The sequence below is a fragment of the Lycium barbarum genome, chromosome 4, assembly GCF_019175385.1.
Source record: "Lycium barbarum isolate Lr01 chromosome 4, ASM1917538v2, whole genome shotgun sequence".
Lineage (NCBI taxonomy): Eukaryota > Viridiplantae > Streptophyta > Magnoliopsida > Solanales > Solanaceae > Lycium > Lycium barbarum.
Genome location: NC_083340.1, coordinates 31072289 through 31099560, shown reverse-complemented (window position 1 = coordinate 31099560; position 27272 = coordinate 31072289). Strand labels below are relative to the sequence as shown.

General features: G+C 34.1%; 2 protein-coding genes across 2 annotated transcripts; one reads left to right on the top strand and one right to left on the bottom strand.

Moving 5' to 3' along the window:
* The first annotated feature begins 6557 nt into the window (after window positions 1-6557).
* On the top strand, window positions 6558-7067 carry LOC132637372 (uncharacterized). The gene has a single exon (XM_060354468.1). The coding sequence runs from the start codon at window positions 6558-6560 to the stop codon at window positions 7065-7067; it is 510 nt and encodes a 169-aa protein (XP_060210451.1).
* A 16031-nt stretch (window positions 7068-23098) lies between these two features.
* Window positions 23099-26323, bottom strand: LOC132637371 (uncharacterized). The gene is made up of 6 exons (XM_060354467.1): window positions 25164-26323; window positions 24996-25050; window positions 24354-24622; window positions 23652-24264; window positions 23458-23577; window positions 23099-23353 (listed from the first exon to the last, which is right to left on the bottom strand). Exons 4-6 carry the CDS (start codon window positions 23667-23669, stop codon window positions 23099-23101), a joined length of 393 nt encoding a protein of 130 aa, XP_060210450.1. The 5' UTR covers window positions 23670-24264; window positions 24354-24622; window positions 24996-25050; window positions 25164-26323.
* Between the last annotated feature and the right edge of the window lie 949 nt (window positions 26324-27272).

Below are 27272 nucleotides of genomic sequence, written 5' to 3'. Positions count from 1 at the left end.
ATGTTATAACCCACACTTTTAGGATAAAATTAGGAGTGCTTAATATGATAATGAGGTCGTGTTTTAAGGTTTTGAAGTGTTTATTAGTCATATGTTAAGTTTTGAAGTCAAGCGAGTTGTAAAACAAAAGCCGGGAAAAGTTATCGTAAGTTACATTCATAATTCTACTGAAATTTGGATCATATGTCACCGAGCTTTTATCCTAATATACTTGAAGTTATAGGGTGATCCACCCATCAAATTGAAGGTCTACAAGTCTAGTTTTCAATTAATTAAACTATTTGTTGATACAACTTCGGAGTACAGAGATATTCGCATTTTTGGAAGACTGCACAAGCAGCCCTTTGGGACCCACATAAGGCGGTGGAACTTTCTTTTTAAAGACTGAAGTGGTGCTCTATTCATTTCACTTCATATGCTCGACCAAATCAGACTCTAAGCTCTCCTGAACACTCCCTAAAGGGTGTGATAAAAAAAAATCCAAAGGTTAACAACGCAAATCAAACACCGGGAATCCTACGGTGCTAGTGAGTTTCTTGTTCTTCTTGTTGTGGTGGATTTAGGAGTTTCTCCAGCTCGTGTTGGAGCTTGTTTCAAGTGATTTGAGTTAATATTTAACTTCTCCTTCATGTATTTTAGCTTGTAAGAGTCATGACGAGCTCCTATGATTGAAAACCCGTAAGATAAAAGTCGAAAATCGTAGTTTTGTTGTCGTTGTTTGTTGAACTGTCTTGAAGACCCAATTATGGTATTTTTTGGCTAAAAATTCATGGAATAAACTGAGTATATTGTGATTCCTGTTGTTAACAAGTTCTGGAAGAAAGAAGGGGTTTAAAGCTATAGTTTGTTAATCGTAAAACTGAGCTTGTCGCTCGTTGTGATTGTTGAATTGTTTAAAGAGTTTGTTAGGAATATTATTGTTGTGTGAACTATTTTCTGATTGTCTTGAACTTGAGGGAAGTTAAGCAAACAGGGGAGGTGCTGCCTGATTTGTTATAGAATAAAGTGTATCCTTCAAATGCGATAGTTATAGCACTAGCATCGTGACGATAGTATCATTTTCCTGGTTGTCGACTAAGGAGTTGCGGGTTAAGCTTAGCTTGTGGTTGGGCAAGACATTACAAGGTATGTAAGGCTTATCCTTACCATTTTTTGCACGAATCCGAATGCAACTTAACATGTACGAATGGTTCTTCAAAGTTACTCTAATCTTAGAAGTTAGAAATTGCTTACGTTGTCTCACTCCATTAAAGTGTATATGATCATGTTCATGTTGGCCCTTAAGATGATTAAAGGATATGTAAGTTGATGCTCGTCAAGTAAAGCCGGGATGCCGATCTCGGCCTCCTATTTGGGTTATGACAGATGATTTCTCATTATGAAATGTTTTCTATCTTTTACTTAATGACACATACTTGCATAAGACAATATCCATATTTTCCCTCTATATATAATCTTATCTCCATTTTTATATTATTTTATTTTTCTCTCATTTTGTAACACATGCGAATTTGTCCAGTCACTTGATTGCGCCACAATTTAATCGATACAGATAGATACACAGGCAAAACAATATCTCAAGAACTTGGAGCGCACATATTTTTATCACATCATACAACAACAACAACAAACCCAGTTGAATCCCACAACGTGAGGTTTGGGGAGGATAAAGTGTACGCAGACCTTATCCCCACCTTGAAAGGTAGGGAGACTGTTTTCGAAAGACCTCGGCTCAGAGGAAATTTTTTATCACATCATATGGTCAATAAATGACAATTTACGTATCTTTGAAAAAATGCAGCTTGTTATATCATAAATTAATAAGAATCTTTGATCCAGACAGCCATACAAACGCAAAACAATATCAAAAGAATATTAATTCGTACACTGCTTTTTTAGGGCAGCCTCTATAAAATAATCTATCTGTGCAACTTTTTTTCCCCAAAAACGTGAAAGCAGCCATTGAATAATATACATAAAGGAATACCACTAGAAAGGAGTACTACGGCCATGACTTTTTAGACAACTTCTCAAAAAAGGATAAAGGTTTTTCCTGGTGAGTTTGTTTCAAATGTATGGAGCATATCCATTCCTTTGAATCCATCGAAAGTTGTTCTTCCTAATTGAATTAATTAATATTTATACTTGACGAATCCAACTCCTGCGGCAGTAGCTTTGCATAAATTGTCGTTTAACCCTTATTGTAGATAACTAGTGTCACTCGATCCGTGCTAAGTTCAGGCTCAATACTAACATTAAAATTAAATTTGACTTTTTATTTTTTTCTCGCTTTTTGTGACATTAAGTTATTAAAGGAGTAGTTCGACATTTTCTATGAAGTCCTAAAAACTAAATCATAATATAAAAGTATTTGAAAGTTAAAGAAAAATTTCTTTTTATTTTCAAATAAATTCATGGTCTAAGAGCTCTTCTCGTTTTAATTTCATTGAATGATTTTGAGAATATAGTATCCAATAATCCAAATTGAACTTTGTCATATGTTGGATTAATTTCGCTTATTTTTTCTGAACTAAATCAATGTTGACTAATCAATTACTGCAAAAAGATATTTGAGTGTTCAAGAAATGTTGGCTCGATTTTTCAACCTCAAATAAGCAAAGAAACTATGATTTATTAATAGTGAATAAGTGACGTTATAATTAACGGGAAATGAAAGTATGCATTACAAACAATGGTGGACCTAGGATTTTTACCAAGCGGGTTCAATATATAAGAAATATATAAATAACACTGTATATACATATATATTTTTTAAAAACAGATTAAATATACATGTATATACAGTGTTATTTTTCAACGAAGTGGGTTCATATGAACCCACTTGAAACCACGTAGGACCGCCCCTGATTACAAAGCAATAGTCATTGACGAAGCTAATCAATAATTTGTTTGCAAATGTTTTTCTTCTTTGTTTTTCTTTATCGCACTCGGTATTTCAATATTTATTGTTGAAATCCAACATCAAATAGACCGTGTTACACTTTTTTTATAAAACATTCCAAGAAAAAAAGAACAAGTACGACGATCGATTTTAAGCTTAAATTAATAAACAACACAAAAATATATTCATTGATTTCATAAGCTATGCTAAAAGCACTACTTTCAATAGCAAGCTCATTGAAAGTATGCATTACAAAGCAATAGTCATTGACGAAGCTAATCATTAATTTGTTTGCAAATGTTTTTCTTCTTTATTTTTCTTTATTGCACTGGGTATTTTAATATTTATTGTTGAAATTCAACATCAAATAGACCGTGTTACACTTTTTTATAAAACATTCCAAGAAAAAAGAACAAATACGACAATCGATTTTAAGCTTAAATTAATTAACAACACAAAAATATATTCATTGATTTCATAAGCCATGCTAAAGGTACTACTTTCATTAGCAAGCTCATCATATAAAAACTCAACAAATTATCCGTAGTAATGTTAAATTCTAAAATCTCTAGAGGAGTGCACAAGCAATATTGTTAGTGGTATCTATATTTTTTGAGCTTAAGATAGGAGGATAAGATCTATAAATAGAATTGCAAATATCTATATATGTTAGTGATGTCCATCTCAGAAGACAGAAATATTGAGTAATGAATATGCATAATGTCTAATGTCTTAGTAGATTTATTATGTAATGAATATGTTCCTTGATTTCATTTTTTTGCTAAGGAAAAAAAGTGTTCCTTCCATGTCATTTTATGTGAAGGTATTACTATCTGGGCAGTTAAACCTTTTACTATATTTTTCTTACCGTTTAAATATTTTGATTTACTAACTATGTGGACTTATAATTCTTTTGAATCATTAAAATAAAATTTATATATTTGAAAACTACATAAAAAATATATGAATTGTTAGTTATTTTATTTCTTGAATAGTTGCACTGCTACTTGGATCATTATATTTTTTAAGATTATTTTTTGTTGACAAAAGCTTATAAATAAAATAATACAAACAACACGTGTTTGTTTACCATGTATAAAATTAGTGACAAAATATCAGTAAATGCAACGCAAAATAGTAGGAGCGGGGAGGAGGGAATTTAATTAGTCTTGCAAAATATTTCAAAAGTGTTTTTTCTTATTTACCAAATTATGTGATGGCAATTAAAGTAATACTAAACTCAATTAAGGGCAACACAAAAGAGGAATAAGATAAAATCTTAAAGTTGAACAACAAATCAACAACACATGTCACTTCTAAAAGTAACTCTAGGAAATAACAAAATGACATTGTGAGGACAACAAAAACTCCACATTCTTGCTTATATATAGAAGTAATAACTCTTTGAAATGTTTAATAAGTATTACTATATGAGGTTAATTACATATACATAGAAGGTCACTCGAGGTTAGTTATTTTTCTAACTAAAAAGTTACTTATTTTTCATATAATTTTCTAAAATATCATTCTATTCAAAATATGGTTAAGAAATCATCCCATATTATTAAAAATATAATTGTAACTTTTGAAAAAAACTCCATGATGTAAATAAATTACTCGAACCCCGACATATTTTTTCAATCTTGAACCAATATTCTTTAAAATGTTATGCACTAATTTACGATCCAACATCAATTCATAGCCTTTCATTTGCAGTAGTTGTTTTTGCTTGTTATTTTATTTTATTTTTGTGTAAAATTTTCGCTCCAAGATTTCTAGAAAATTTCCTCCGCTTTGGAAGTTGATAAAACTCATTACTTAAAAGAAACAAATACTATATACATACACGCACACTTTTTCTCTCTCTCTCTCAATTAATTGTCTGAGTTCTTTTAAAAATAATTATGTATAGTCAATATCATATCATGTTAAGAGTGTCTTTAGATTTACTTAATCAATAAACTTGCATGAAAAAACAAATTGATTCAGTGGAATGAATATGAAAATGATGCAGAATAACACTCACTTTTGTGGCCCATGATCAAGAAGAAATAAGCCCGCCTGAGTGTGTGGAACAAACCGGTTTACGACCTGTTCTTGTCCACGAGCTGGTTTATTGCGCCTTTGTCCATAAATTTGCACGCATATATACATGAATAATAAGCATGTGAGCTTAGATGACCATATAAATACTCAAATGATCGGTGAATTCCTAGATAAATTCATGAATCTTTGTGATGTGACATGTGAAATTTAGTTTGAGTAACTGTGTTCTGTAAAATAATAAAGAAAATTTAATTTTCGCTTCTTTTCTAGACGAATACGATATTAAATTTCTTTTCTTTGAATTGAATGCTACTGTTTCTATGATGATTTATGGTCCCATGCTTTCTATTAGTTAGAAAAATAGGCTTTAGAAGTGGGAAAAAAGTAATCCAGTTTTGATAGAGTAATCTCTGTCCTTAAGGAATTTAAGCATGGGCAGACCCACGTATGTCTATGTGGGGGCTCGAGCACCCATTGTTTTCGATCCGGACTCTACATATTTAGATAGAAAATTGGTAATGTTGATCAAAATAAAATAATGAGCACCCAGAGGAACAAAATACATGTTGGTGCTGTGGCTACAAGTCGGGCGGTGAAGCTCAGTGAAGATGACAACGAATGCGCGTGATTGAATCCCCAGCTCTAACGACAGAGCTTTTTTGTTCCACTTGTGTTTTTTTTTTGTTTTGTTTACTTTCTTCATATTATGAAATATATAGTATGGATGTCCACTATACAAATATAATGTCTTTTTCATTATCTTCCACCATCTTAATGGTTCTTCCATTATCTTCCACCATCATAATGGTTCTTCCATTATCTCATATATTGAATGCATATGTAGCACTATAAATAGAGGCATAAGTTTTCATATGGTATGAACTTGTAACACATTTTGGAAGAATAATAAAATCTCTCATCTCTTGTCTATCTATTTCTATTGTTTTCATCCTTTACTATTGTTACTCTTTTAGCTTCATTTTATAACACGTTATCAGCACGAGACTCTACCGTCTCAAGGAATTTTTGAAGGTTAAGGTAATATTTTTATTCTCTCTATTTTATGGCTAACCTTACAAAACTCGAGTTCGTTGCCCTTGATATTTCGGGCAAGAACTACCTATCATGGGTGCTAGATGCTGAAATCCATCTTGATGCTATGGGTCTTGGAGACACCATTAAAGAAAATAATAAAGCATCCAACCAAGAAAATGCCAAGGCTATGATATTCTTGCGTCATCATCTTGATGAGGATCCGAAAATTGAATATCTTACTATTAAGAATCCACTCGTTTTATGGAAAAACTTGAAAGAAAGGTATGACCACCTGAAGATGGTCTTCCTCCCAAAAGCACGACATGAATGGATCAATCTAAGGCTACAAGATTTCAAATCAGTTATGAAGTATAACTCTGAGATGTTCAGAATTACTTCTATATTGACACTATGTGGAGAAAAGATTAGTGATTCTGATAAGCTGGAAAAGACGTTCTCCACTTTTCATGCCTCGAATGTGCTCCTGCAGCAGCAATATCGAGAGAAAGGTTTCACAAAGTATTGTGATTTGATTGCTCATCTTCTTGTGGCTGAACAAAATAATGATTTGCTGATGAAAAATCACGAGAATCGACCTACTGGCGCTGCACCACTCCCCGAAGTGAAAGAGGTGTATGCCCACTACTCCAGGCGTGGAAAAGGTCGTGGCCCTGGTCGTGGTCATGATAATAGTCGTGGTCGTGATAATAGTCGTGGTCGTGGTGGTTATAATGGTCAAAGAAGAAATTATTTTCCTGGTGTTAATCACTCTTCAAGGAAAAATCACCACCAAAAAGGGAAAAAGAAAGATGATAGGCATGAAGTGCCAGAAGCACGTGGCTCAGAAAACAAATGCTATCGATGTGGTGGAAGTGGACACTGGTCACGTACCTGTCGTACGACAAATCACTTGGTTGAGCTTTATCAGGCATCAATTAAAAGAAAAGAGAAAAATCCCGAAGCTAATTTTATCTCTGAAAATCAAATTGACATCACACACTTGGATGTAGCAGATTTCTTTGAGCACCCTGAACGAAAGATAGATCACTTGATTGGTGATGGTTTTGTGGTTAGAGATGATTGAGTTGTTTATTTTAATTTTTACTAGTTGTAATAGTTGATGAATAAAAGACCATGTGACAGTAGTTGTTTACATGAGTACTATTTTTAATTAGTCTAGATTTAGTAAGTTTGTTATAGTCAGTTATTAATAAAAAATTTAAATCTGGTTTGTCTGGATTAAATAATATTTTAATATTGGTATTAGTATCCTCTGCTTACTAATTATAGAGGCTCAGTGAGTATTTTGGGAGATTTATAAACTTATGACACCAATTCAATGGAGTTTGAATTATCTATATCTTGTTACTTCTTCTATTCCTCTGGCCGACAAGATTTTTTCATTTTATCTACACTTTGCATTCTTTTAATCACAACACTTTATACGTGAAGTATAATAGAATTAATATACTACTAAAGAGCGAACTGGAAAGATGGGAATTGGTTTATCAAATCTAGTGGTATAAATTGCAGTGTTATGCTATTTCATTTTTACAGTTACATATTTAATTCATGTCTCTTGGTACTTTTATTCTATAGCTTGTTAGCATAGATTGAGATGTGTATAATGTGGCTATACCCTATTAAGTTTCTAATTGGAGGGATGTGGTAACAAGTCACATGGATGATAGCTTGTCAACTTGTTTTTTGCACGAGTCATGGTAATGAATATGTCAGTACTTCATTTTACCGGATAAAATACGTGAAATTATTTTTATCTAACCTCCTTGACTTTATATGTGTATAAGTGTTAATATTTAATGGGTATTCATTTAATTTTGTGTATGTAATTTCACTTGAAGATATGGATTATTCTCAAAGCAAGTTTGGATTAAAATCCAATTATGAAGACATTTGTTTGATTGATTCTGCTACTACACACACGATATTCAAAGACAAGAAATATTTTACTCATTTACTTATGGGTAAGGCAAAAGTTAATACCATATCTGGTAGTACTAGTTTGATTGAAGGCTCCGGAAGAGCCACCATAATTTTACCTAAGAGAACAAAACTCATTATAAGCAATGCCATGTTCTCTCCTAAGTCCAGAAGGAACTTATTAAGTTTTAAAGATATCTGTCAAAATGGATACCATATTAAAACAATGGATGAGATGAATCTTGAATATATCGGTATCACCAAGGATGTCTCTGGCCAGAAAGTTGTTATAGAAAAGTTTCCTGCTTTGTCTTCTGGCTTATATTGGACAAAAATTGGTGTAATTGAGGCACACTCTGTCGTAAACCAGAATTTTATTGACTCCAATACGTTTGTACTTTGGCATGATCGATTGGGACACCCTGGATCTATAATGATGAGACGAATTATAGAAAATTCAAATGGGCACCCATTAAAGAACCTGAAGATTCTTTTAAACAATGAATTTTCTTGCCCTTCTTGTTATCAAGGCAAGTTAATTATTAGGCCATCACCTACAAAGGTTGAGTTTGAATCCCCTGAATTTTTGGAACGTATACATGGGGATATTTGTGGACAAATTCACCCTCCTAGTGGGTCATTTAGATATTTTATGGTCCTAATAGATGTTTCTTCTAGATGGTCTCATGTGTGCCTATTGTCATCTCGCAACCTGGCGTTTGCGAAATTATTGGCATAAATAATTCGATTACGGGCACAATTTCTTGATAATCCGATAAAGTCTATTCGCCTTGATAATGCTGCAGAGTTTTCATCCCAAACATTTAATGATTATTGTTTATCAATTGGGATAAGAGTTGAACATCCTGTAGCTCATGTTCACACTCAAAATGGCCTTGCAGAGTCATTAATTAAACGACTGCAGTTGATTGCAAGACCATTACTCATGAAAACGAGATTGCCCCTGGCTGATTGGGGTCACGCTATTTTGCATGCAGCAACACTTGTTCGTCTCAGACCGACAAACTATCATAAATTTTCTCCGTTGCAATTGGTTTTGGGTCAAGAACCTAATATATCCCATCTAAGAATTTTTGGATGTGCCGTATATGTGCCTGTAGCACCACCACATCGCACCAAGATGGGTCCCCAAAGAAGATTAGGAATATATGTTGGGTTTGAATCGCCCTCCATTATTCGCTACCTTGAACCATTAACCGGAGATTTGTTCACTGCTTGATTTGCAGATTGTCAATTTGATGAGACATTTTTCCCAAAATTAGGGGGAGAGAATAATGAAATAAAAAGGGAAATTTTGTGGAATAATTCATCATTGTCTCATCTTGATCCACGTACTTCTATTTGTGAGCAAGAGGTTCAAAAGATTATTCACTTGCAGAAAATAGCAAATCAAATGCCAGACGCATTTACAGATTTGAAAAGGATTACCAAATCACATATCCCTGCAGAGAATGTCCCAATTCGGATTGATGTCCCTGTAGGACCATCTACTAGTGTCATAGCAAACGAGTCCAAAGCACGCCAGAAGCGTGGTAGACCACTGGGTTCTAAGGATCGAAATCCTAGAAAAAGAAAAACAAATGGTCAAGATGAAACTACGAAAGAACCTCATAAAGAAATTCGAGATTTGAGCAATAGTGATATTCTTGAAGAATTCAATGAGCCTGGGACTCAAGAAAATGAGGAAATATCAATTAATCCAATTAATGTTGGGACTAATTTGAATCGATTGGAAATAAATGTGGATTATGTCTTTTCCTATAATGTTGCAACAAGAATTATGCAAGATAGTGAGGGTCTTGAACCCCAATCTGTTAAAGAATGCCAAGAAAGACGTGATTGGCCAAAGTGGCAAGAGGCAATTCAATCAGAGTTAAACTCACTTACCAAACGGGAAGTTTTTGGACCTGTAGTCCAAACACCTAATGGCATTAAACCTGTTGGTTATAAATGGGTTTTTGTGCGAAAAAGAAATGAGAAAAATGAGATACAAAGATATAAGGCATGTCTTGTTGCACAAGGATTTTCACAAAGGCCTAGTGTTGATTATGAAGAGACATACTCCCCTGTTATGGATGCAATAACATTACGTTATCTCATTAGTTTCGTTGTCCATGAGAGACTTGAGATGCATTTGATGGATGTTGTTACATCATATCTATATGGATCACTTGAAAATGAAATATACATGAAAATCCCTGAAGGATTTAAGATGTCTGAAGCATGTAGTTCAAAGTCTCGGGAAATGTATTCAATCAGATTACAAAGATCATTGTATGGTTTGAAGCAATCCGGGCGCATGTGGTATAATCGCCTTAGTGAATATTTGTTAAAGGAAGGCTATACAAATGATGCAATTTGCCCATGTGTTTTTATAAAGAAAGTAATATCGGAGTTTGTTGTACTTGCTGTATATGTTGACGACATAAACCTTATTGGAACTCCTGCAGAGCTCAAAAAGGCAATTGATTATTTAAAGAAGGAATTTGAGATGAAAGATCTTGGAAAGACAAAATTATGCCTTGGTTTGCAAATTGAACATTTGACAAATGACATTTTTGTCCATCAATCTGCCTATACAGAGAAAGTGTTGAAATGATTTTATATGGATGAAGCACATCCATTAAGTACTCCGATGGTTGTTCGATCACTTGATGCGAATAAAGATCCGTTCCGACCTCAAGAAAAGAATGAGGAAATTCTTGGTCCAGAAGTACCATATCTTAGTGCAATTGGTGCACTAATGTATCTTGCCAATACCACAAGGCCTGACATAGCATTTTCAGCTAATGTGTTAGTGAGACATAGTTGTGCTCCTACAAGGAGACACTGGAACGAAATTAAACACATATTGAGGTATCTAAAGAGGACTATCGATTTGGGCTTATTTTATTCTAGCAATTGCAATCCCGATCTTGTTGGTTATGCCGATGCAGGGTATTTATCTGACCCACATAAAGCTAGATCTCAAACAGGCTATGTATTTATTTGTGGGGGCGCTGCCATATCTTGGAGATCTACAAAGCAGTCTATTGTGGCTACCTCATCAAATCATGCTGAGATAATAGCTATTCATGAAGCGAGCCGTGAAGTTGTGTGGCTGAGGTCAATGATACATCTCATTCGAGAAAAGTGTGGTTTGAAATGTGATAAAATACCCACAATCTTATATGAAGATAATGCAGCATGCATTGCCCAATTGAAAGTAGGTTTCATAAAAGGAGATAGAACGAAGCACATTTCACCAAAGTTATTCTTCACACATGATCTCCAGAAGAATGGTGATATTGATGTGCAACAAATCCGTTCAAGTGACAATCCTGCAGATTTGTTCACCAAATCTTTAACAACTTCAACTCTTGAGAAGATGATATTCAAGATTGGAATGCGAAGACTCCGACATCTGAATTTTGGTCTTCGTCAGGGGGAGTGAAATACGTGTTGTACTCTTTTTCCCTTAACCAAGGTTTTGTCCCATTGGGTTTTTCTTGGTAAGGTTTTTAATGAGGCAGCTCTCAAAGCGTATTACTAGATATGTGTACTCTTTTTCCTTCATTGAGGCTTTTTCCCACAGGGTTTTTCCTAATAAGGTTTTTAACGATACACATCATCTATGGACATCCAAGGGGGAGTGTTATGAAATATATAGTATGGATGTCCACTACACAAATATAATGCCTCTTCCATTATCTTCCACCATCTTAATGGTTATTCCATTATCTTCTACCATCTTAATGGTTATTCCATTATCTCATATATTGAATGCATATGTAGCACTATAAATAGAGGCATAAGTTTTCATATGGTATGAACTTGTAACACATTTTGGAAGAATAATAAAATCTCTCCTCTCTTGTCTATCTATTTCTATTGTTTTCATTCTTTACTATTGTTACTCTTTTAGCTTCATTTTATAACACTTCATCTTTTGTAATTCAGTTATGCTTTTCTTCTCTTTCTTTTACCGTTAAATTGATTCTTTTTCTTTTTCTTTTTCATTTTCTCTTTCCATTTTCTAGACCCTCTTTCTATAAACATAGAAGTTTATTTATATTCCTTTCTTTTTTCTCTATTTGCTTCTTTGGATTTCTCTTTTTCTTTATAGTTTCTTTACCCCAAACTCTATATATTTCCAAAATAATCAAAACTCTACCTTCCCTGCAACATAACATATACCTTTTATTTGGTCATAATTTCTCCAATCTTAAACAATCTTCTTCTCCCTCATGTTGGTTTCAGTCGTTTTGACATTTTTTGCTGGTATAATTCCTCTTTGCCCTGTTAATTTTTTATGTAAGACTTCTAAAATTGAATGCCAAAATATAAACATAATTTAAATTCTTTTGTTGTAAATCTGATGTTCTTCATTGTGCAATAAAATAAAGTATCAATTTATTTTCAACCTAGGACAAGTCTTGCACTACATTTTGATCTTGGAATTACAAACTTATGTAGTTCATCATTAACAAAGTATGACGACACCGAAGACAAACAGAATATAATGAATTTTTTTTTCCAATGATATTTATTGTACTTGTCAAAAATCTTCACAATCAAGTTTCAAATAGTTATACATTTATATTTTGTGGGTATAGCAACTCTATGCTAAAAATAAAAAAAAAATTAAGCACCCACGACTCTAAATTTCTGGATCCGCCACTGAATTTAAGCCTTCCACCTTGTTACTGTAGGGATGGTGGCAGAATTCCTCCGAATTTTACAAAGCCTATGAAATTCAAGTTTCAGCAATTAACTTGAATTTCCTACAAGAAGAGAATGTTGTGATTTGTAGTGGAAGTGAAAGAGAAAAAGTGGAATCCAATTCTTCTTTTCTTTTAGAATAATCAAGTATTTATCATATCTAAGTGTCTGCTCAAATCAACAGACATGAACCCTTTAGGAATAGACATCTTTTAATTTAAACCTTTTAGGAATAGGTACCTAACACTAACAATCCCCCACTTTGTTAGTGATTGATGCTGTTTATGAGATTTATGCATCTAGTAGGTGTCTTTCGATTTAGACCTACTACTTATATAAACTCTTCAAGACCTTGTAGAAATTGATGGATAGATTAAATTATGTTAAACCACAATTCTTATTTGACAAGACGGAAAAGCTTTATACACATAAATCGTGACAACTTCACAACTCGTTCACCATGAGTTTTAGCACCCGATTATGTTCTTATGCTATCTCCTGAATTCATTACACTTTACCAAGTTTATCTTCCAACTTTGGCCGAAGCGGCACCACTTCAAGTGTTTTATATAGGTGAAGTTTAAACCAAGTCCTTATCTTGAACTTACCAAGTCCTTACCCTGAACTTTACTTAGTTCTTAATCCGAACTCTGATTTCTTCATAAAGAACACTTTTGTACTCACCCTCCTTTTTCTAAGTACTAAATTCCAGTACTTGCTAACCATCACATAACAACTTGTTGTTACCTTTTAAACCTTTAGTATTGCTGAGGAATAAGAAAGGTAAGGTTCCCGTAACTAATGACTGTCATACCCCATTTTGACCGGGTTAAAGTAGAAGTACAACATATTGGTGATTCCTTTTTTTGTTTATTTTAAGGAGTCTCCACCTAATTATTTATGGTGAATTAGAACACCGAACGTTTATTAAAGTTATTTTTAAAGTTAACTCTGTTTAAGGTCTGCGAAACCAAATGATTCTAGGTAAGGGTTCAATTAGTCTAAAGGGAAGGTATTAGGCATCCTTTAAGACCCATTAACAATGGTTAACCGACCGGACTTATGATTAACTAGGCTAAGATGTAAATATAATATTTTGAATGTTTGTGAAATAGCTTATAAATATTGCTAAGGTTTTAAAAGAAAATGTAAAAATGTTATTAAAAATAAGACCTGTAGAATAGAATAATTTGTATAAAAAAAAAAGATTTTAAGTATTATTGAAAGCGAATTTGAAAAGGTAATGGTTTTCATATAGGCAGTAAGTTTAGCGAATTTGAAACTTTAGATAAAATTGTTTTAATATGACAATGCCAACCAAAATCTAATTTTATTATAAATATGATACAAAAGGCATGAGTTTTCTTTTTATTGACTTTATTTAATTATATTAGGCTAAAAGTATGCATAGTTGAATAAATCTTAAAAATAACGTTTATAGAGTATACTTGGATTAGTATTTGTATGTTAGTGACGTCTTGAATTTTTTTTAAGATAGTAACACAACGCATGGTTCTTTTGATTCAAAATATGTAGTTATGCCACTTCGAAGACCAATTATTCTAAGAAAGATAAATATTATAGAAATTATAAATAACTTAATATAAAGGAAGAAAATGAAATTTATGAAATTAATTATTGGCTTCTATTTTTGACTAACCACCTATTATACTAGGATTTTCCCACTAATTTTACTAAGATTCATTCTAGCTAAGAAAACCAAAACAAAGCAAAATGTTAGTTGCATAATACAAGTTAGACACACAGAAATAAAATAAACAAGGGGAAGTAAATATAATTAATGGGCTCAACCTATTTTTTAGAAATGCTGCCGCGGGTCGCTGTTGGCTATTATTGGGCCCTGGCCCAAAATCTTTTATTTTTATTGTACTAATGCGGATGAGCTGGACACGAGAGGAGAAATTGCGTTGGGCTTCTAGCCCAACACCGAATGCGGGAGGTGTGAATGATGGAGTAGATGCGCATTCCAAGCCTTTGCGGGATGACGTCGAGTCTTAAAGTAAGACTATTCGACTCCGGTGTACATGCAAACAAAGAAAGTGATGAAGATTAGAATAGTGGTATGATTCTTTGCACATATAAAAACGAGTAAACAAAGTGAGCAATGTTATCATTCAATTCCCAGCAACATATAAATCAGGGAAGACAATGCAAATGTATACATGACCAAGTACATAAGGCGAGAACAATCAGTTCAGTTTCTCATCAGACACGACAAGCGAGCAAACAAAGAAAGTTTCGGTGGACAGGCTTGATTCTTAATTTTTCACGAATAGCATTGTCAAATATCCATAGGCAGTTTGTCCCTTTACTACGTTAGCTTTGACAGGATAGTTTCTCCAAGGAAAGTATCAAGGTGTAGGATTAATTGTGCAGCATGTAACGTATTAAAATGGCAGCAATACAACAACCATAAGTAGCATTTGGCAATTATGTTAGCAAAGAAAACCATTGCACACTCAAGAACTGTTCAAAGCAGGTATATATGCCCATCAATCTTGTTCAGTATATACAAAGTGTATATGATGTAATGGGTAAAATTCCTTAGTTCATTTCAATGATTCGACTAGGCGAACAGAGATGAGACTGGTCAAAGTTGCCTAAAAACTAAACCGTGATTCTGAGAGAATAGCAGCAGCAAGATGTATTGGAAATCAACCAAAGTAAAAAAAAAAAAAAACAGCAAAGAGAAGAATGACGATGAGGACAGTGATGAATAACAAGGGAAGCAACAGATTGTTCGGTACAGTTCAATAATCAACAAATGCAAAAGTTCTTAGCAATCCACATGAATTCTCACCAACAATTAAGTCAAGATTCTTTGGCCGGGGGGGGGGGGGGGGGGGGGGGGAATAAAGAGCAGTCTATTTAACTGAAGACGAGAACAGACTCAAATGAGAACAGGAATGCGAAGCTAAATACGTATGCATTCGAAGACTAAATCACGTTACCTAACAACCCATACTTTGAATATCTTTTCAAACTAAATCATTTATGAACAGATGGAAAGAACACTAAAAGCTATAAATGATTCATGCTTCTCAATTTGCATACCAAAACTGCGTAATACTAATATGCTTATAAAATCAAATCGACCAAACCATGTTGCACTTTAAACAAATAGCAAACAAAGCTAAAATTTAATTGAAATTATCTAGACAGCAGCAGAACTCTGAAATTTATATAGGCAGAAAGCAACAACAAACCTAGTACATGATTTCTAAAAATGAATTTAGTCCAAATGAAGCAGGTGTCGACAAGAGCAAAGCTCGATGTCTACTTTCACAATACACCAATATAACAGATGTCCGGATATCAACACAAGCACCACATATATGACATTAACACATTCCGAAGGCATGATTTTTACACTAGAAACTCTAATTTCATTTCAAACCGACAGATTCATCAGTGAAAGAAAAAAAAGGAAAAAGGTTAAAGTTTAAGATTCACCGACCTTTCGTGGGTGCAGTGAAGTGGGCGTCGAGGTCTCGAATCTAAACTCGACTACGACGAACGATTCGAACTTCAAAATGATCTTCAGATTCTAGCAATGACTACCAAAGACCTCTGAATTTTCGTATTCTTGAATTCGAAACGATGACGCTGAATCCCCTTCCTCAAAAGTCTGATAAATCCCCCCCCAAAATACCGAAAATCCCCTCAAATCCTCTCAATCCCCTTTTTCTAAAACAATCTTCAGTCCCCCGCGGCTAAAGTTCACCGAAAAACCGATTCAAGCTTGGAAGATGGTCTCCCAACACTGAATAATCCCTTCTCCTAAAAAATGCTCCGTTCCTCCTTTTTTTTTTGTCAACTTCCGGATCACATTTTATAGGGTTTTGTTTGTGTTAAAGTGAAGAGAGGAGCGTGGGAGAGAGACGATCGACGTGGGGAACAAGAGGAAGTGGGGAGCAGAGGCGTGGGGGACAGACGTGGTGGAAGTGGCAGGGAGCAGGTGTGGTGGAGAGGAACGTGAGGGAGACGATGTGGAGGGGGCGTGAGGGAGAGAGAGAGAAAAGAAATGGGGGGGGGGGGGGGGGGGCGGCCAGAGAGGGAAAAGAGAAAAGAAGAGATTAGGATAAAAGAATAAGGGAATTGGGCCGGATCGGGTAATGTGTTGGGCTGGACCGGGTATTGGGTTAAAGTAGTGGGCTAATTATTTAGACTTCATACAGATTGGGCTCAGTCATTTGGGCCATTTATTTGGCTGAAATTCCTCCTCCATATTAATTATCTTTGGGCTTCTAAATTAATAACTAGTACAACATATACTATGTAAAGACAAGTAATAATTAATATGTAGAAAAATAAAGATTTTACAAAGTGTTGTCTTGTAATTAATTTAACGATTCCAAACCGGAAAAAATGAAACGATGACGAACATTTAAAATTTATGATAAAGTAATGCTCGTAATGTTGAAAATAAAAGTAGCGCAAATAATAGTAGTGAAAATAAAATATTTAGCTTGTCAGTAAATTTAGACGCCCGAGTGAATAAAATTAAATAAAGGAGGGACAAAATTGGGTGTCAACAATGACAAATTTAGATCACCCTAGACCCATAGAAGGTGTAGTGCTTATTACCATATCCCTCGCGAGTCCTTTAGTAAACGAGTCAGCAAGGTTGTCCTTAGACCGGATGTACACAACTGTGATAATTCCATCGGAAATCAGTTGTCGTATATACTAATGTCTCAAAGCAATATGTCTATATTTTCCATTGTATATCATGCTAAGTGCCTTAGACATTGTTGCTTCACTGTCACAGTGTAAAGAGAACAATTGGCTTCCGTTGTGGCCACAACATTATAAAGTCTTCCAGCCCTTTTTATCTCGCTGCATCTATAAATTCAAATTTCATAAAGAAATGAGTAGCCTACGTCAGTTTCTTAGAAGCTCGTGAATCTTCTTCTCTATCCAAAATAGGATCTAGTGAGACGCTAACCTATTATCGTTTACACTAGTTATCCAACTAGCATCACAATGTCCTTCAATACTGAAGATATATATTTTAAAATAAGGTAAAGATTTTTCCCTTTTAAGATAACCAAGTATCATTATGATTCTTCTCCAATGTTCTCTGCTATGATTATGAGCATATTTCGGTATATCAAAGGCAAAAACTAGTGCAATTAAACTAGGGATACCATTAAATTATCACTGCACTAGCATAGTCTTGATAATAAATCTTTTTCATTTCTCAATCAATTGATAAAACCATCAAATTGAGTATAAATTTCCTAATACCCCAATGATTAAACACCTTGGAAAGAACCTTTTCAGTGTAGTAATATTCACACAAAATGAACTCCCACTACATTTTTAATTTGATACCTATGGGAAACGTCTCTCAAATCTTTCATCTTAACTTGAGAATTCAAACTTCTTAGTTCCATTCATTCTTTGCATATTATTCTTATAGCACATCACAAACATAACAATATACTATCACTCTGTAATTCTTTGTGAACCTGAAATCCTTTAATAGGCTCCGTTATATTTACAAACTATTTGATAATATTATTTATCAATTTTTCATACCTTTTGGAGCTTGTTTAGTCCATACAACGATTTTATGACCAATACAATTTTCTTTTCATTTTTAGGAAACACAACCTGAAGCCATTGCTTCACTTCTTTTGATCTTCATCCAGATTCAAGACAATAGTATTTTATTTAATACTTTATATGTGCTTTCTTCAACTAAAACATAATTTGCTTAAGAAAAAATAAAAATCAGAATTTAAATTCTTATTCTCCGTAAGTATTTCACTCCTCCTAAGTTCAATAGGAGAGTCAATTTCTTTTCTTTATCCAAAGAAGAAACAAATTTCATATTACATATTGTCTAAAGTTAATACATTCGTATTCGCAATTACTGTAGTATCATTCTGACTTTCGACATTATCAATGATCGTTGTACTATTATCTTGGGTTACTTTCCAATTAGAATTTTCTATATTTATAAATAAATTATTACCCTCACTGGCGGAGGGGGTTCGATTCCCCTCATACACGATGTGGCGAAAAAGACTGATTTCACTTCCTTGATCACTTTGTAGGATTTCAAATTCTTTTCCAATGGCTTTCACTAATCCTTTGTAACCCTTAAACATCAACAGTTTGACATTTTGTTCTTATCAAACTAACATATGTATATTTTCACTCATCCAAAATAATATACAAACTATTTCATGTATCTCAAGAATAAATATTTCAAGTATAATTGTAAGTCTAATTCATGTTTTACTACCTTAAAAATAACCATTCACATATTTCATGCATTCGACCAAATTATATACTACCAACTAATCAATTTCATTTGGTAAAAGAATAAAGAAATTTTCCTTTAAACATGTTATTCCAATTATCACAGCATGCAAATATTTTGCGATCCTCGTATAATTATGAACCCACCCTAGCATTTATGTAAATCAGATTTCAAAAATCACAAGGATAGTAAAATTAAAACGAAAACATGGAACCCGATATTACTGTCATCAAAGCTATTCCAATCTTCAAGCAGTATAAGATGTGGTTTTCAACTTCCTCGCAAAATAATCAGATGCTAGTTCACACTGATGAGAACATTAGAATGCCAAAGTCATTATTTGTTGAAAATCTTACGGACAATACATAATCATAAACACTGTAGGGATCTCTTCAAAGCTTGAGGAATGTCAATTAAAGCACTGTTCTTAAGGATATTTCACGTGGTATGGGTGTTACCCCAGGATTCAATAAGCTTTTTTAGTATAAAACTAGAAGCCAGAATCTAACAAAGATTAACAATATAAAACCCAGCAATTTGGAATATATAGGAGGAAGAATACTGGCATGTATTCTCTTGATCTTTTTCTATTACTCAATGGAAAACCAAAGAAGATTTATATAGGCCACAAAGATGAATGAGGTCTAACGTTCTGATGGCTAGAAGAATGTCTCAATATTGAAAACTAGCAAAGGCCATAAAGGCTATTCAAAGTAATATTAATTGTCAGTAAAGAGGCTAAGAATGAAGACAATAAAGAGTGTAATGGTCAGTTACATTGGTCAAGAATAATGTTAGAGAAACTGATAATAAATCTCATTAACAAGTCATTCAAGACTAGTTAATTGTAGGAAACAAACGTAATATTAGAATTCAATATCTAATTTGAGTTGAATGGCTATGGAAGAGATCTGAGGTGCTGTCATTATGATATATTTTTGAGATATCCCATACTCCCTCCGTTTCAATTTATGTGAACTCATTTGACTGGACACGACATTTAAGAAGGAGTAAAGACTTCTGAAACTTGTGGTTCAAAATAAATCTTGAATATTTGTGTGGCTGTAAAGCATTTTATAAAGTGAATTTATTTCCAAATTAGGAAAGAGGTCATTCATTTTGACACGGACTAAAAAGAAAATAGATTCACATAAATTGAAACACAAGGGAGTATTATTTTTCAACTTTATCCAAACCATTTAATGTGACTTCTTACTTTAGAATTCCAATTTGATCTTTGATAACCCATCTTACATTAATCAAGGAAACATGGAGATCAGTTGTTTATTTTACAACTCGTCCTTCTATATAGAGTTTCAGTGTCTCAATATGCAAGTCAGAATAAGTTATACATTAGAAAGGGACCTCAGCACCCCAAAATTCATGGAGACTTGAAAATAGAAACTAGATATAAGTGATGATATTTACCGTCGTTGACTTTCACAATAGTCAAATCAGTTTGATGCAGAACATCGCTACTCTGTCTATCACTTTTTCCCTTGCATTATTGAATAACTTAAATTACTTAAGATCTATAGAAATTTAGGTTTCAGAAGTGGGGGAAGAAGTAATCCAGCTTTGATAGAGTAATCTCTGCCCTTAAGAAAATTAAGTCTCCTACTTCCTTGTTGCAGGTATGGTGGCAGAATTCCTCTAGAATTTTACAAAGCCTATAAAATTCAAGTTTAAGCAATTAACTTGAATTTTCCACAAGAACAAAATGTTATGATTTGCGGTGGAAGTGAAAGAGAAAAATAAATTCTTCTTTTCTTTTAGAATAATTAGGTATTTAGAAAAGGTAAAATTAACAAAATGACTACTTTTTGGTAGTTTCCTATCATTTATAGCTACCTTTTAAAATTACCATTTGTAGCTATGTTTTCCCAAATTAAGGTATTTTTTCGGATGTATTTGATACTTATAAATACATAATAACACATTAAAAAATAAAACATATCCCTTGATTTAAGGCCATAACGGTGGGATCAATTAATTAGCTATTAATTGGTATTTTTTTACCATACCCTTCCACAAAATCAAATTTTAGATTACCTTTCCATAACCATTTTCTATTCCTCCATCCAATCTTCAACATTCAAACATAAAAAAATCAAAAATTCAAAATTTGAAAATATTCAACAGCCAATATATTTGAAGTTTTTAATATTGATTTCGTTCTTGATTTACCCATGTATTTGACAGCACAACCAATGTATTTGAAGTTTCCAATCAAATCCCATTTATTTTATATTAAATCTCAAGTATTTGTGTGAGTAACAATTTGCATCACCCATGTATTTTAGCGGTAATGTATTTGAAGTTCTCAATATTGATTTCATTTTGATTTACACATGCATTTGATAGCATAACTAATGTATTTGAAGTTACCAATCAAACCCCATGTATTTTTATATTAAATCTCATGTATTTGTGTGAGTAACAATTTGCATCACACATGTATTTGATGGATCAATTTGAACAAAATACACAAATATATAGAAAACTTACAATGTATTTTCATCACTCATGTATTTGAAACTAGATGAACTGATGGAATTAATTTGAACAAAATACACAAAAATATAGAAAAACACATATAAATACACCACCAACCACAACAATTGGTAGCTATATCATAGAACATACACAAATACATATATTTTTCATCTTCTCAAAATCCTAAAAAACCCTAGACCAACAAAAAAATCCTAGCCACAGATCAAATGCAATTCGGTCCAAATTTATGGGCACTGGTCCATAGCCCAAAAGTCTTGGCATTTACAGCTACAACTTGCCCACAATGGGAGATAAGCCCACAGCCATAATGAATGATCATTCTAGTTGGAACATCATTCACATAAAAAAGAAAATGAAAAGGTTAATTGCCTTCTTATGTTTAATTTGTCCACAAAGCTTGAAATCATGGAAAACAAAAAAAAAATAGAGAGGGGCGGCCGCCACCCGTCGTGGTGGTGGTTGATAGAAGGAGAGAGAGAATTTTTTAGGGATTTGAGAAATAAAAAATTTGAAATGGTTAGTGAGTGAGAATAGAGAAAGTCAAAAAATTATGAAAAAGGAGAGAGAATGGTAATGTATATTAAGTGATTAATATTGTTATCATTAAAAGGGGGATATGGAATTGGAGGTGCTAAATTTTAGGTGTATTTGTGCACTAGTAACTGAAAGTTACTGTGTAGCTATATTAGTTAAATTCAAAAAGTATTTAGTTATTATTAGTAATTAAAACAAAAGGTAGTTAATATCACTAATTATGTACTAAAATTAGCTATAACACATAATTTTTCCTTTGAAAAAACTAAATATCTGTTCAAATCAACAGACTTGAAAACTTTAGGAATAGACACCTTTTAATTTAAGCCTTTTAGAAATAGGTACCTTTTTAATGACACCCAATCATTCTAATGACTGGAAATATATTTACCAAACCTCTTCTCAACACTTCCCCATCAATAATACTAACTAACACTAACATTAGTTAATCATGATAAAGCCCCTGGCGGCGGTGTACTTTGCTGAAACGAAGTCCTCGGTAATGCAACATAAGTAGCGAGTGTGCAACTTAAATGACTCAAAAAGTGACATTTGAGATCAAAATAACGCATTAAAAATAAAGGACCGTTTGAGCAATAATTTAGTGTGCAATAGGATTAAACTGTAAATTTACACTTTAATCCTATTGTGCACTAAATTAGTGAGCAATATAGGTATAAAAAAAGGGCCCCAACCCTTTGTTCATTGGCCAAAAGTTTTGAAATTCACTTTTTTTTCGTACTTTGACCAAAGATTAGTCATGTTTCAAAACGCCGGAATATCAATATTTTATATACAACCTGATATTTTTTTTTCTGCGAACAATAATATAGGCTTAACACATCAATTATACTTATACGTTTGAATCGTCGTTTTAGGGGTTGTAAAGTGCCCCGAAGTAAGTTTTGTTTGTTTGAAAACTTGTTATCTTTAGGTTTAAATGTTTTATTTTATTAGGGTTTTGATTAATTTAGGACGCCGCACGAGTTATTATTAAACGACAATAAAAACTAAGATAACTAATTATCATTAAGAAAATAATACAAAAAAATACAATATTAACATAAAATTTACATTTTATTTACAAGTACACAATCTCCATCCCCCTAGGTCCCACATGTGGGAGCCTTTAGAATAACCTTAGGCCTAAGGCGAACCCCACCACCCTCACCATCATCTCCACCTCCCTTCTTCCTCTTAATATGTACATGCTCTATGGCATGATCATCCTGCCTTCTCTTCCTTAGGGCCTTGTTCAAAATATGCTTCCTATGGGAGACGACGGTGGCTGAAATGTCATCAGCTTCAGGAGATGACTCAATCTCAGTAGGAGACGGGTCCACAGGCACAGAAGAATGAACCTGAAATAACATATAAACAATTTAGTTTAGATTTATTCTAAACTAAACATGGAATAACATATAAATAATTAATTAATACATTATTTTATTGTGAAAAATCAAACCTGTGTGTGGACGGGCTCCTGAAATGGCTGGTGAGAAGGCTCTTGAGCTGGCTCCTCAGTGGTCTCATGAGTAGGCCCCGGAGCCGGAGATGTAGATGGTGCTGGAGCTGGAGTTGGAACCTAAGAAATGGAAAATTATATAATAATTAGTATAAATATTTTAATTAATTAAAATAATTATTTTAAACACTTACATCTTGACTCGAAAACATGTTGAAGTCCTCGAATAAGGACTCGAAGTCCAGCTCCGTGCCACCCTATAGATTACGAACTGGCTGCTCACCCTGTGGATGACGAACTGGTGGCTGTGCAGACAATGACCAGAACATGTGATCTAAAAATAAATCCAGCGTATATAGAGGTGTCGACGGTCGCCTTGAAGTCTACAGATGCTTTGAAGTCGATGGTCGGTAAGAAATAGATGGGATCTCTAAAGTCGACGGAGGCTGCTGGGCTGGAGCTAGAACTGGAGCATGCTCGTTAGGCTCATCTACTAGACAACCAGCCCCTCTGTCCCTACCACCTCGGCCACTAACTCGTTTGCTCCTATCTTCTCGGCCACCAGCCCCTTTAGCCCCACCCCTTCTGTCATCCCCTCTTCTGCCACCACCACTTCCGGCATGACCACGACCACGATCATATGCTGCTTGATGCAGACCTCTGGAACACGCTCCTCGAGACGTCCGAGCTCTTGTGCCTATAGCATACCACCTCGGCTAGCTGAACCATCCTTGCTGCATATCCCGCTATCTCAGGGGCCTCCATATAGTCCAAGCTCTCCCAGCGCATCCTCTGTATGGTCCGTAGCTACATTTGTTTGCAACTATTAATGATTGAATAAATTTGTAATGTAATACATAAGACGATTAATTAAGTTTAAGACTAAGAAAACTTACCAACGCCTCATACTATCCTGCGGGTGCTACATATCCTCAGCTATCTGTATGAGGCCTCGCAGGGTAATCAATCAAGCTGCGAGTGATCCGCGTGTACCACTCCATGTACCTCTGAACCGGAGTCGCATGTCCGACCACCGCTAGGTCCCCATCCTCTGATCCCAATGCTGGACCTGGAGTTTCATAAAGGCCCGCCATGCATCAGTGACGGTCGCACACTCGTCTCGCGAGTAATGGTCGTGCTCCCAAGTAACCGGCTCAGGTATATTCTGTACATGGATGAACTGTCGTAAGACGCGGTCGATCACGTGATCCTCAACGATATCCATATGTATTAACGGATACTCCAAAAAAGGTATTTCAATCAAGTTTAATTAGTTAAAATATCAACATCTAAACAATTAATTTTGTACTAATACTAGATTATATAGTTGTTAGTATTTTAATACTTATATATATGAATTATATATGTAACTGAATACTTTGGTATGGTAATCGGTATTTCGTTATATTTTTCACAAATACCAAATACTATACCGAATACCAAGTTTTTTAAAAATGCATACCAAATACCGTACCAAACACCATAATACCAAAACCACGATATAAAAAATTCAGTTTTTGGTATGGTAATCGATATACCGTATCATGCCCACCACTAACCAGCCTTACAAAACGCCAGCACATGATCCAAAATCTGAACATACGGTGTCCATATAAAAGCATGTAAAAAGAATTGAATTAGTTAACAATAAAAGACTAAAATAGTAAAAATAAATAACATACTAATGTTAAATAAAAAAAACTTACCGTGTCCGCCTTCATATGATCTAGCTGATCCCTGAACGGGAGAACTTTGTGGTGCGTATCCATATCTCGGATTACACCTCCCATCCATCTCCACGAGTATGGCACCATATCAACAAAGTAGCCAAGCGGAGGGTGAGCAGCTATGGGCTGAAAAGGTCTCATCCTAGTCCACACTCATATATGAAAGGGTCATTAAAAAAATGTTTTATTAGACGTCGTTTCAAAAAGCTATATTTAGAATAAAATTACACGCACTTAAATATATTACTTGGAGGAGTAGGCAAAATGCAGCAACATCGGTCCTCGGGCCCATAAACGCTCGACAGAATCCTCGATACATGTAATCCAGAACAGCAGCACCCCAACTGTAACATCCCAACTCGCGCAGATGCTCTAGAAATGACAGATACCTCAATCTCACATGGGAACCCGATGTGTTCGGGAACAGGATGCCCCCGAATATGAAGAGAAGGTACAGACGAGCATGTTGTTAAACATCCACCTGAGGTGTGTCCTCTATAATCAGATGCTCCATGTCTACGAGGAGCAACTGAGTAGAGAGGAAATGTATCGACACCCGACTCTGTCCCAATTTATCACCCTCATGAGGCGCAAAACCAGTAAGCTTAGTCAACTTCTCTCTTTACAAAGGCATCTATTGAGGCTCCTCAATATACAACGCACGTCCATCTACCTGTAGACCGTAAATGACCTTCACATCCTGAAGGGAGATGGTGGCCTCACTAGTGCGGAAATGAAATGTATGGGTCTCCGATCGCCATCGCTCAATCATGGCCATCACAAGAGCCCTATCATTCTGTACCCGACCAGCAGTGACGCAATGGTAGATACCGCCCTGATATAGTATATCTAATACGCGGCGATGGGGGTCGATCGCCTAAAATATCCCATGCTTGTTCCATCAACCGGGGACGAAACAAGCGGCTGGCAGCTGCATCCTCATCCCATACTAGCTGGGACTTATGATGCTGCTGTAGATGAAATACCTCTGGCTCGAAGGGCCCCGGATGAAAGGGATCGGGATCCGTGGAGGTGTCGTATCTGTTTTACGCATTTTTAATTAATCATTAACACGTAATATTAATTATGTAATCTTTTATCGAAAAATTATACTAAGGATTTTCAATCCTAAACTAAGGATGTTCAATCCTAAACTAAGTATGTTCAATTTCTAATTAGCACTAATCAAACAATTAACAAATAAATAAATTAACAAATAAAGATATAAAGATTAACAATTCATTATCAAACAATAAAAAATTAGCTAATCAAAGAATTAACAAATCTTTCACAAATAAAAATATAAAGAATAACAATTCACTATCAAATAATTAACAATTCGCTAGCAAGCAATTAGCAAATAATTAATAACTAATTAAAAATTAGCTTGCAAATAATTAATAAATAATTAACAAATAAACAATTAGCTAATCAAACAATTAACAAATAAATAATTAGCTAATCAAACAATTAACAAAATACCAAATAAAACAATTAACAAATACTAAATAAATAAATAATTAACAAATAAACAATTAGCTAACAAATAATGAAGAAATACTAAATAAATAATTAAAAAATAAAAAATTAGCTAAAAACTATTAACAATAAATTAAGAAAAAATTAACAAATAAACAATTAGCTAACTAACAATTAACAATTAATTAATAAAAAAAATAACGAAACGAAAGGGCAGTGGACAGCCCCAATTGCGCAAGAAAAATTTGCGTAAAAGTTTTTTTTTTTTTTTTTTGGAAATCTGCAACTATTACGCAATAATCATGCTTAGAATAATAATATATTTAACAATGTAATAGAAAATCCACAGTAAAATACTTAGATTAAAGGTTGTTTTTGAGTTTTTGAATCAAGTTCTGTGCCGCTTTATTCTGAAATCCAAGCTTTGAAACTTATTCCTTGCCTTGAATATACTAAGAATATTGACTTTCGAGTTAAAAAATAACACGAAAGTGATGTTTTTTTTTTTTAATGTGGGGACTACTATTTTTTCGTTGTTGATTTTTTTTTTTTTTAATAGTGGGGGGATCGATCAGTGGGGAAGAAGAAGGGCCCTTTTTTTATACCCCT